Consider the following 12,969-nt stretch of genomic DNA (forward strand, 5'->3'; position numbering starts at 1 on the left):
ACCTCTTTGCACTCTACGCTTGTATGTGACCCATTGTAAGGCTACCTTTGAGCCCTCCCAACTGTTGATTACTTGTTTTAGGTGGCTTCTTTGTAGTTCACAACCGGGTTGGGGTCCAAAAAGCAGCAGCAAGACTGGTCATGATTATAGCTTGTTACGGCGATATGATGTTTAATATTTGCGAATTTAGATGGTTTTATTTTAAACAAATAGAATATTAGAAAACAAAATTTATTCTTTAATTTATTCACAAATTTGTACAAAAATACATAAAACTGTATTATAATAATCTAGAAACACACTTATTAATTTTTCTTAATTTATAAAAATCACATCATTAATTGCACAATTATGCAACTACAGAGTACTTAGGTATATTTTATATAACAAAAAGCAATCAGTCATTTAACTTAAAGTTCGACTTTAAGTACTTACAACTCAAAATAATGATCAAAAAAACTAAACATTAAAAAATTGTTCAACATAGACGGTATTCTTTAAGTGTAGAAAAAACTTTTGAATAAGTTTCCCTAGTTCTTATATTCTTTATCATTAAATTCTTTAATAGAATACTGTTTTCAACTTGCATTCTTAAAAAGTTTTTTTTATTTCGCATGATTAACGTGATTCGTGTTATGTTTTTGATGATTCTGATGATGCGGATGATGTTGATTATTTTGTTGCTGTGGCTTCATAAACGTTCTTATCGGGCCCAAATTTAGAACGGAATTTAAACCAATGTTGCCCAAATTATTAGCAACGTTCCTATTACTACCGGATATAACGGGTACCGCAAACGTTGAATCGTTTGCCGCTCCAGGTAACGGAATATAATTATAAATCCCAATGCTGGTTAATTTTTGCATTACTCCAGGCTGCCTTAAGTCTATTAACGGAATTCCAAATTCGGGGAAACCGGCTGTTTTATGGAACCCTTGGCGGTGTTTATTTAAACTTATCAAGTTTGGATACTTTGCTGGACATAGATCGCATTGGAAAGGCAGCACTTTTTGAGCTTGAGGATTTTGCTTTTGTACTTGTTTTTGATGTTGTGGGGGAGATGGAGGAGGATTTGGTTCTGGTAAAGTATCATCAGTTAAATCGACGGTAGGTAATTTTGTTCCGGATGAATTTGAATTTGACGACGGCTGCAAAATTAAAAGAAAAAAGGAATTATTTTTAATTTAATTAAATTATGTTTTAGACTTACTTTTTGGGGTGGTTTGTGCGCTGGTAGAATACTAACAGAACTGTTAAGATTAATTGCAACTGGTGGCGGTGGTGGGGAAATGGGTTTCTTATTAATTGGCGATTCAGGTTTCTTTGGTTTTGGAGCCGCAGTAACCGTAATACCTCTTGTTGCTAAAATATTCGCCACTGCTTTTGCGTCTGACTTCTTAGGACTTGCAGGACGAACTGGCGGGTTCCTCACTGATAATGTTATGGAATCTGATAAATGCATCACGTTGCTATCGTTGGGTTCTGATGCGTTTCCCTGAAAAATAATATACAATTAATAACATTATCAAAAAAAATAAATATTTCATGATAACAATAATTGTATACAGGATGATTTAAAAGTAATGAAACGTATTTATCTTATTATAGTGTACTATTATATTACGAATATGTTACTAAATATGTAACTAATTTAATAAAATAATTTGTCAGAGCGGCAAGTGTTGCGTTTACAAGTTACCACAAGTTTATCATTCTAAATTTATATCAATCCAACAGTTGGTATGCAAATATTAAATTCCAATATAAAAGATAATTTCTTTTATACTGGTAATTTCATATAACTCGCAATATATGAATGCAATAACCATAGTTACAAAACTACTATATTTGCACTGACCCACATAAAACGCAACATACCTTAATAGTACAGGCATTGGATAATTCTGGAAAGAAAAAGTTTTGCTTGGAAAAGGTGACGTCCTTATTATAACTCTACGTTTTCGGCCATCTTAAGAGACGCACGGTTAAACCCGAATGTTTCTGGTTCTAAATCTTGTGTTAGTTCTATTTTTTTTCAATAAAAATATACCACAATCTAACGCTGAATAACAATTAAAACTAGAATTAACACTAGACCTAAAACTAGAAACATTCAGATTTAGCGGCACGTCTCTCAAGAGTTCTAAACCCGAATGGTTCTAGTTCGAGGTCTTGTGTTAGTTCTGGTGATAGTTCTAGTATTAGTTCAATACAAATATACACAGTGTTGTTAAATACCCGGGTATTTATTTTGAAGGGAAAATTCCCTGGATATATACCCGGGGGTATTTACCCAAGATGGGTATTTAGAGGTATTTATAAAATTTGATTTAAATTGAGTTGATGGCAGTTTTGCAAGTAGTTCAAGAATGCGATTATCGATACACCAAACTTATTTATAACATTTACAAGAATGCTACAATGACGGTAAAATTGCATGTAAGTAATGACCGAAAACCCATTGGGCGTGGGGTAAGACAAGGCGATACAATGTTGCACTCAAATTGTTCATCACAGTCCTAGAGTGCATTTAAACAATTAGATTGGACCCAAAAAGGTATAAACATTGTTTGCAATACCTAAGTAATTTGCGCTACGCGAACGATACAGTCCTTATGTCGGATAGCTTTGGAGAGATCAAACTGATGCTGAACGACTTACAGAAGGTGTGCAAAAGTCGGGCTAAAGATCAACGTGGAGAAATCAAAATTTATGACAAATCTTGTTCCCAGCTCTAACATCAACATTGGGGATAATGAGATTGAGGAGGTTAACAGTTATGTATATCTTGGCGATGAGGTTCCTGTATCGAGAGATAATACGGGAAACTTAGAGACATCTTCATGAGCGATATTCCTGTATATTTGAAAAGAAAGGCTTTCAATCAATGCCTGCTTCCTCCTTGGGTTACGACATACGGTTCTGAAACTTTAACATTAACGGTGGCCATTACCAGGAGGCTCAAAGTAACGCAAAGAAAGCTGGAGAGGTCGATGCTGGGTGTAACCCTGTGGGACCACATACGAAATGAAGACCTACGAAGAAGAACTGGTTTAAATGATGTGGTCAACATTGTGGCAAAGCTCAAGTGGAACTGGACGGATCATCGTCGCAAGAATGAAGAATGAGCAGTGGTTGCCTGATTATAATACGTCTTCGATCGTTGACAATTCCTCGTCTTCAACGCCCATTTGATCATCTTCCTCTACATTTTTTCCAAACCTGTTATATTTTTACTTGTATCACTTTTATATGTACTGCTTTGGTATTTACCGTGGACCGGGGTAAATACCCGGATAAATACCCATTTTATAAATACCTACCCGCCGGGTATTTACCCAGCGCCCATCACTGAATATACAACATAGTGATATCTAATGCTAACTACCGCTACCTAACACTGTCACTAGAACTAACATTTGACCGAGAACTAGAAACATTCCGGTTTAGCCGTCTTAAGAGGCGCACGGCTAAATGAAATGTTTCTAGTTCTAGGTCTAGTGCTAGTGTTAGTCTAGTTTTATATGTTATTCAGCTAGATTGTTGTATTTATTTATTGTTGTATTATGTTGCATTTTATGTGGGACTAAGTAGGTACGCCCTAGTTTCTATGGAAATATATTTTTGTATATCGCATCTTAAGTGAAATTCACTGTATATCGGTAATTCTATAGAAACTATCATTTTTGCTGTTACCGGTAACAATTTCGACAAAAAATTACTTTCTACAAATATCGTATTGTTTCTAGAAAAGTATAGACCAGCTATATTGAGTTCTTAAAGAGTTAATGAAATCATACTTATTATTATTAAATTATAGTAAAAAATCATGTCAAAATATCATTCCTCTGGCATGTTATAACTGGAGACGTCTAACATTATGTACATATTAGACAAAAATCTATTAACATTCTTCATTTGTAATTTTACATTTTGATTAAGCAAACCTGAACTTTCAGTAAAACTAATATAAAAATATGTTTCACTTTAAAACTCCCCTCAAAAAGATGATAGAAACTATGTTACCACCTTTAGCGGTCATTCCTCTGGTTCGCAAGAAGTACGTAAATAATATGATGGTAGATGGCGATATGTCTTCGCACGCAACCAGATATGCTTTTCCTAACCTAGTTCTTGCAGAGTGTCAGTAAGCAAATGTTGTCGAACTAAAACAATACGTGTTCTTTTTAACATTTTGTTCCCAAATTGTTAATGTCACACACAGATTGACCATTCCTCTGATAAGTGTATTTACTTTATTTATATTTTTGTTGCATCCATTCCCTCATTTAAATACGAAATAATGAGTTTCCTTTCCGTGGACCAATTTGTAGGTTAGGATGCATCCAATTTCCTAAACTAAAAACTAATAAACGAAGAAGTCGTCATTCCTCTGGCACCATTCCTCTGGATTACTGAGATCCAGAGGACTGATGACAGGCACAGAGGAATGACCAGTTCTAGAGATGCGATAAATGTATTTCTATGCAAATATCATTCCGTGAATACAACCCTAGGGAACGCAGTTACTACTTCAAATGGATGGCAGAAAAATGCACGTATGTTGACAAGACATCACAAAAAGAAAAGCAGGTTAGAAAGACATCAAAGAAGAAAGTTGAATGCCAGGTTTCTGATATTATAGCTGATTTTAAACAAAGTATTATACCATTTCTGAATCACAAAGGCAGATCCTTACATCAGTACAAATAACTCAAAGAACTTAAAGAGAATCTTCGAATTACCGAGGCGGTTATTCACATGGATTTTAATGAAAACTACAACATGAAATATGCAGAAGAGATACAAGCATTCCACTTCGAAGGATCAAGAAAACAGATATCTCTACATACTGTTGTTGTATATACCAAACAAGATGAGGTACAGCAACAATGCTTTTGCACTTTATCAGAATCGCTTCTACATAATGTCCCGGCCATTTGGGCGCATTTAGACCCAATAATAAAGTGCATAACAAACTCTTACCCAACAGTTGATACGCTTCACTTTATTAGTGACTCACCGTCGACTCAATACCGTAATAAAACCATGTTTTATTTCCTAGCAATCGAGTTGCCAAAATTGCACCCAAAAGTAAAAAATTTTACTTGGAACTATTTAGAAGCTGGTTACGGAAAGGGGGCATCTGACGGGATAGGAGGAGTTACTAAAAGGACGTTAGATAGATTGGTTGGTCAAGGAGCAGATATGGTCAAAATAAAAGCTATGTTGAATAACCTGTGCCAAAACATTCAGAACATAACTTACTATCAGATTGATGCAGACAAAATTGATGAAATGTCCCAAAAACTTAAGAATGTTTTGCTACAAACCTTTAGAGGAACAATGAAAGTACACCAAATAAAAAAAGAAGATTATGAAAGTAGCATCAGATTAAACTTTTATGAACTTAGCACTTTCATAAACGGCAATAAAAAATACTTCATTGGTTCCCTTGAATTCAACAAAATTGGGCTTAATGATGAACTATCTTCTAGTGACACGTCTAGTGATGATGAGGACACTCCTTTAAGCAGATATATCAGCGGTTCCATAAAAGTTCAAAACAAGCTACACTTTGAAGACGTTTATTCTGACGAAGATGAAGAAGCTGCTTGTTCAAGTGTAAAACGTTAACGTTTTTTCGTTATTGCATTGAATATTCTTTTGTTTTAAGCAAGTTTGTATTTTAGTTTTCCCTATTCACTGTTTTGGTTTTAACATGCATATTATGCCTAATATTGTATTATTTTGCCGTATCAAATTAAAAAATCATTCCTCTGCTTATCTCGTCATTCCTCTGCATATCGTTTTTACAAAAACAAGTCAATTCTGGCTAGAAAATAATTGAACTGTTTGATCTTGAACGTTGCAAGGTTCATTTTGAATAAAAGTTCGTGTTTGTGTATTAAAAAACAAAATTTGGAACAAAAAACCTATTTTCAAATTACCATGTGAAAAATGATAGTTTCTGTATAATCACCCATATAGTGTATATACAGTAGGTAGGATATTTGTTGAGCTAAAATTCCCAGAATGGAAAAAATTAATAACGTTCGTTCGCTTTAGATATTTGGTCACGTTTGGTGAATATCTCAGAAACTAATTAACGGATTTGCAGCAAGCTTTTGTTGTAAAAAATTAAGTTATAAAAAATATAACGTCAATTTTTTGAAAAAATAACGGAACAAACAAAGAAACTTTTATTGGATTAACCAACCCACAGCTCCTCAAAATCTGATAAATTTTAAAAGTCGTCCTCACTAGAAGTTTCACTATCAGAAGCAGTAATAATTAAACTTTCGGTTGCCACATCAATTCGAACCTCGTTTTCTAAATAATTATTTTCAACTTTAACAACATTTCGACAACACTTCTACCAATCTTATAAATAATAAATAACACATGTCCGTTTTTTTCTAGCAGACGATCGAATTTGTAAACAATGTGTTGTTTATTATGATATTTAATAATATCATACAGCTGAGACTTAAGCAAATTGGGCGAAAAAGGTATATTTTTACTTAGCAACCAGTCTAGCTTTTTTTGAATTGCAAGTAGGTGTTTTATATACTTATACATTATGATAGGGAAGATTAGGAATTAGCTTCTCTGTAAGCCACTTCTCATAATTTTACGAGTTCATGTCGCTATGGTAGTCTCAGCCTTTGGTTCCAGATTTAAAAATCAAGAGAGATTAAGGTATGAAACCCGTTTCACCCCGTTTCAGAGACACACCTGTACCACTTACAACACGTTTTTTTTTGAAAGTCTGTTTTATAATCATTTGGATAAATTGTAATAAATTGATTTCTTTTCATAAGAAATCACTTAATTCCAAGAATCTAACGTAATGGTTTTCTGAGAAATTTGGCTCAACAAATATCATACTGGCTATACATACATTGAATGAAAGTTTATCGGAAACTTTATTAAAATATTTCAATCTTTAAATAAAAGTTTTCAATATCTTAAAACGAAATTAATGTAATTAAATTACCATGTTTTCATGTTGATTGTATTCTCACTTTATATTTTGAAAACTGACGTTTTCTAAAATAACTGTCATTTCACCGTTTTAATTTTTAATTTTGAGGTTAAAATTCTGTTAAAATATCTAATATTAGATCGTTTGACTATTTACGCGGTAAATTTAAAATAAAATTTTCAAATAATATTGCGCAAGATTGATTTTTAGTTTTATTTAAAGCTAAATTCATAATTTACGTTTAGCAAATAATGATATTTGCTAAGTGGACCCATACACTGCGGTGTGTTTGGGTAGTCAATATTTTTTTACCTGTATACTTTGAATTTGCGGCAACCCCGTATTTTTAGGTTGAACGGCAATCACCTCACAATCTGGATCATCATGTTTATCCGGCACCAACATGTCTATCCTTTTCCGTTTCGCCGCTGTCTGTTGCATAGCCGTCATCTGATCGGGACTTCTCTTCGGCATTCTAGGTCCTTGATTCTGTATCGTTTGGTGTTGTTGCTGTTGCGGTCCATTTGTGGATGGTCCGGCCATTCTTGGTCTGATCTGTCGAAATGGCCCGCCGCCTCTTGATCCAATACCACCCCCACGAACTGGAGCTCGCAGGCGTGGTCCCATTGGTCCTCTTGGACCCATTGACCTCACCGATTGCGTCCCACGAACTTGTTGCTGCATTTGTTGTGGTCTGGATTGCATAGGTTGTCTTGGGTTAGGTTGTCGGTATGGGGGAGGTATTTGTTGAGGCGGTTGTTGAGGCATTTGTTGGGGTATCTGTTGAGGCATTTGTGAACGTGGTGGTGGTGGCATATGAGGTGGATACCCCGGACCGGGTGGGTAATACATTGGATTTGGAGGTCTGCAAATAAAATTATAAAAATTGTAAGAAATGTTGATATTTTAATAACTTATTACAAGTAATTTATTGGCTTTATTGGAATGTGGGGTTATGTTAATTTTAGAAACATACCATTTTGAAGGATCATGTTAGGTACCTTGTAATGTAAAAATGTTATTTTAGAAACGAAGTCTTTCATTTCAAGGTACAAATGTCAATTGACGTTTCAAAGTTCATTTTTTTTCTATAATACCTGTCAATTTGTTGTTAAGTTGGCAAAATTAACAGGGAGTTTTGTTTTATCATGTTTTGAAGTAAATATGTCACATTGACGTTTGAGCTTTCGTTATTCAAAAAGAAAAGGTGCATAAAAAGTGTTGTGGGGTGTTTATTTGCTATTTACTTACCTAGAAAAGGTATTTTATTCTATTTAATTACTTTGTAGCACATTTTTATAACAAATATGTACTTCGTCAAAACCGTATTTATCTAAAAATTTATTAGTATTTTAACCTCAACTAATTAGTTACTGACAATGTTACTAAAAATCATGAAAACAACATAAATTTTATAAGGGTCCTAGATAATACCAACAGAAACCCTAAATAATTTACATTGACAAGTATTATAGAAAAAAAACGAACTATAAATCTAAAACATACTTTTACGTCACTTTTCAAGTAAAAAATTCCAAAGTTATTTCAGTGTCCTCTAATGATAGAAATTTGACGTTGTACGTGATGTTTTTTATGACGTTTCAATGTCATTGTAAAGAGAGACTTTAATGATGAAATAACAGCTTAATGTTACCCACGTTTAAATAATAACAATTACAACATAAACTATGCAAATTAACTTACTGATATTGTGGATATTGTGGATGATGATACATTGGTTGCGGTGGTACTCCAGGAGGGTGAGGATACATCGGTGGCGGCTGATATGGGTGTTGAGGTTGCGGAGGTTGTTGAAACTGTTGTATGTTGATGAGTACATTTTGTTGATGCATCCCTGCGTTGTTAGGTTGCAGTCTTGAAACTTGTTCTGCTAATTGCTGCATTGGTAGCCCCGCTAATGTGTTTAATGGATTTTGGGAATTCGAAGATGTAGCTCCTGAGGTGTTGAAGACCTGCTATATGATCCCAATTAAGATTAGTTATATGTACAAATTAAATAATTATTTCAATAACTTACTAATGCTCGGTTCCTATCTTCAAATCTATCAATTGATATAAATTCAGAATCACTAGTGGTAAAACCTAGATCTTTTGCTCGATCGTAATTATTGCTGATTAAACTTGATATGAGGGAACCATCTGAAGCGTGGTTTGTTTCCGAAATCGATAAAGGATCTTCAATAGAAGGCGAGTTCCATCCTTTTTCTCTAGTTGCACGCGATTCGTTGTTATTTCGATTTTTGTTTGAAGCATTTTCTTCTAAATTCTCTTCATCTGTTATTTCCGTTATAGTAACAGTTTCTTTTAGTAACCCAGATTTAATTCGTATCTTAGGATAATCGGGAGATGATTCTGGTAAAGGTGTTGCTTCGGCTCCAGATGTAGCTTCACTTCCATAATCACTAGTTGCATCTTCTTTTTCATCATCATATTCACTACTTTTCATATCATCATCATGATTAATTTCATCATTACGATTAATTTCTTCATTATTCTCATTTATTGTATTATCATTTAGATTTGTTGCAATATCATCCCGATTAATGTCATCATCATTTACATCATCAACAACGTCGTCATCGCCGTTCTCTTCTGTAGATTCCATATTCGCTTCAGTATATTCTATAGGTTCAAGATTCGTTTCATCGCATTCAATAGACCCGGGTTTGGCTTCCTCATCATCTTCGTCTCCAGTAAAACTGGTTGTAAATCTAATATCCGGTTCGTGTGGTTCATCACCTTCTTCAACATCTTCCCGGGTGTTTTCGACTACCGCTTCAACTTTGGGAGCCACTTTGATTTTTTCTTCGTCTTCTTTCGGTTCTTCTTGAGCCGTCTCTGGCTCATCAGTCTGAACGCGGTCGTCTTCCGCCAGGATACTTTTAAAGGGGGGCGAATTCAAATTATACGTTTTCGGTGAAGTCACCACCTCGAAACTACTTGTCTCTTTGTCTTTACACTTGAGGGTGATCTTTATGGGCTCCAGAACTCTGTTCAATTGAACCTTGGGTTGTTTAATGTGGTGCAAAAGATGTGCGTTTAATTGGAAATCGCACGCAAAGGTTATATTGCAGGAAGAACAGCGGAAATTCGGAGCTGTTTTTGCATCTTCTGAAAAAAAAAAAGGACGATATTAAAAAAAATTAATAAGATTACGTTTTGTAATGTTGTTAAAAATTGGATTAGTTGGGTGTTTTAAGTTTAATATTAATTGGGAAAGATTGAAAACATTCCAATGGATTAAAAAAAGCGGGATTATTAGCTTATAATTTACTTAAGTCTTGATGTAATTGTTTTCATCGTTCGACTCACAAGTTAATGTGCAATTTAGTACGTTTGAGAAGATAGGTTGTTTTCTATGCATGTATTAAGGGCATTTAAGTATGCACTTTATGGGTATGGTGTTATTGTTATGACTCCGCTGCGTGCTTTACATGAGGCCCATAAATGCACAACAATGGTTGATTTTATTTTAGTTTGGCCAAATAAAAAGAGCGTTTTAAATCATAATTTTAGTGTAGTAGTTTTAAATTTTTTTTTTTACTCTAATCAGCTAATAACTGAGAATAATGTCCTTAAATTTGACATGAAGTATTGAAAATACTTGTTGATGACTTGTTAATGGTTGCTAATTTGTTTGAAGAATATGAGTGGATTTTATAAACAATAATAACACAATACAGGTTAATGGGATAAAATTTAATAAAGAAAAGTTATCAAAAGTATAAACAAGGTATAAAAGAAGATCATGAAAAAATTAATGCGTTGAGTGATATAAAACAATGTAATAAGCAAGACTTAGAAATTATAGGATCTTAAAAATTATGTAAGAAAGTTTATACATAAATTCGAGGAAATTAATCGTTAACTAACAGATACATTTAAGAGTTTATTATTGACAACGCTGTTAATTTGTAGGTCTGGTTACCAACATTCGGATTTTGTCGTCTTGATAGCCGGGTGACTAAATCCGAATGTTTCTAGTTTTAGGTCTAATTTTAGTTCTAGTGATAGTAGTAGGTAGCGCTAGTTAGCATGAGTGATATCTTACGCTAATGTTATGTTGCATATTTTTAATGAACTAAAACTAGAACCAACACTAGACCTAGAACTAAAAAGTATCAAGTTTAGCGTTTAACATTATCGAACAGCCCCCACCACTTTATTTTTAAAGATAGGGTAAAAAGTGTTTTAACAAAAAAAACTATAATTTATCTCAAATGCATACTTTTTTATAAGTACGAAGGCTTTCACGATCGGTGTGAATTGAACTAAAATTAGAACTAACACTAGAAACTTTCGGGTTTTGCGCGTGTTTGAAGAAAAGGTTTGACGTTTCGGACGCCATGTTGCAACCTTCTTTAGAAACTGGTTCGAACCAGTTTTCTTAAAAGACGCACGGCAAAACCCGAAAGTTTCTAGTGTTAGTTCTAATTTTAGTTCAGCATACTTCTTTATTATGTTAATACGGCGGAATTCCGAAAAATCCCACATTATTTATTCAATATGGCGATTTCGCCCCCTAGTGATCATCTTAGAAACTTGAAAATAATTTCCAGGATTTTCTCTTAGCCACTTTAGTGGTTAAATTTTTTACCGCAAATCTCTACAATGAGTAGTTTCCGAGATACAGAACTTTGCACGCTTATTTGACCACCCCGTACAACATATTCACTTGGCACAAATGATTTTAAAGCGCCCTTAAAGCTTTGTTACAATTATGAAATTATTTGATTATTATTTGATATTATGAATTACTTATTTATTAATTTTAATTCAATCAACTGTATCATTTTTGAATCACTATATATGATATTAAAATCATCTCAATGCAACTTTTGTATCATATTTACATTAATGTTTATGTTCATTTAACCCTGATATCACAATCATTTACCCGGGAATCTGAATTTAGTGGGAAATTAAAATTACCTTGATTATGACAATTTAACAACATGCATTTAGTAAATAGTAGTTGTTTATTACACATTTTTTTTAACAAGTGCGAGGATTTCAAAAACCAATGATGTGCAAAGCTTTTAGGTCTCAATTTACATACCAGAATTTGATCTATCATGCGTGTCAGTCTTTGGGCTGATCATTATCCTGAAACTTAAATTAAAATGAACAATAAAGGAGGAAACTAAAGTGAATGAATAAAACGAAAAATGCTTGATAAAAGTATAAATTAACCTAAAAAATGGAGGGAAGTGTTATATTATGATGGTGCTATATTGGTTGTATAACCTTAAGGGTCAATTCTCGAATATTTTTAATGTAATATCAACTTATACTTGGATTTTAATGTCGTGCTCAATTGTAAATTTCTAAGCTTTAAATATTTTCCAATCTCATTTTCAAAATAAATATAATAATAAGTACTTACAGATACCACAATCATCCCTCTTTACAGTAATCGCTACGTTGGATCTTGAAGAAAGTTGTTTAGACAGTGATAAACGTCCAGTCAAGTCAAATTTGACAATAACAACCGTTATGATTAGTATTTAAATGTTTACTTTTTGATTGAACGATACTTGAGTACGTAAACAAATACAAAGTATAACCGCGTTAGAGAGCGCCAATTCAGGTCGACCAATGATTTCGAGACCGTTAGCAAAACTGGGAACCGGGAAGGGAACGTTGGGGAAACGCTGTGGAAGGATATAAGTTGAAACTTCTCCTCATGGATTTAGGGTGAGAGAACCAACCGGCGCACGGTGTTCGCTTTGGTTTTTGGTGGGGGGAACCATTTCGAACCCATCGGTTAGCGTGGATTAGTGGGGGGAGAACATTCTATACGTATCTTCGTCTTTTCTCTTCATAAATTCTTCCTTCTCTCTCTCACATTTACCGCATCTCTCCTCTCTGAATCTCCCCTCACTAAATTTACTTCCCCCTCCCCTGTGTTGATCCGCCGCTTCTCCATTGTTTCGCGTGTTGAAGTTTTAGTCGGAGTT

At 34.0% G+C, this 12,969-nt stretch overlaps 1 protein-coding gene across 3 annotated transcripts; it reads right to left on the reverse strand.

The window, feature by feature from the left end:
• Nucleotides 1-215: 215 nt before the first annotated feature.
• On the reverse strand, nt 216-12,703 carry LOC111419367 (uncharacterized). 3 transcript variants are annotated; one of them, XM_023052152.2, is made up of 7 exons: nt 12,396-12,703; nt 12,069-12,121; nt 9,027-10,120; nt 8,693-8,964; nt 7,355-7,853; nt 1,211-1,495; nt 216-1,148 (listed from the first exon to the last, which is right to left on the reverse strand). In XM_023052152.2, the coding sequence occupies exons 2-7, from the start codon at nt 12,109-12,111 to the stop codon at nt 606-608; spliced, it is 2,736 nt and encodes a 911-aa protein (XP_022907920.2). In that variant the 5' UTR covers nt 12,112-12,121; nt 12,396-12,703; the 3' UTR covers nt 216-605. The 3 variants fall into 3 exon arrangements, with proteins under 3 accessions (XP_022907920.2, XP_022907917.2, XP_022907918.2); XM_023052149.2 differs by having other exon boundaries at nt 7,301-7,853; XM_023052150.2 differs by having other exon boundaries at nt 7,301-7,853; nt 9,027-10,117; nt 12,396-12,696.
• Nucleotides 12,704-12,969: the final 266 nt, after the last annotated feature.

This window comes from Onthophagus taurus, chromosome 7, assembly GCF_036711975.1.
Source record: "Onthophagus taurus isolate NC chromosome 7, IU_Otau_3.0, whole genome shotgun sequence".
NCBI lineage: Eukaryota > Metazoa > Arthropoda > Insecta > Coleoptera > Scarabaeidae > Onthophagus > Onthophagus taurus.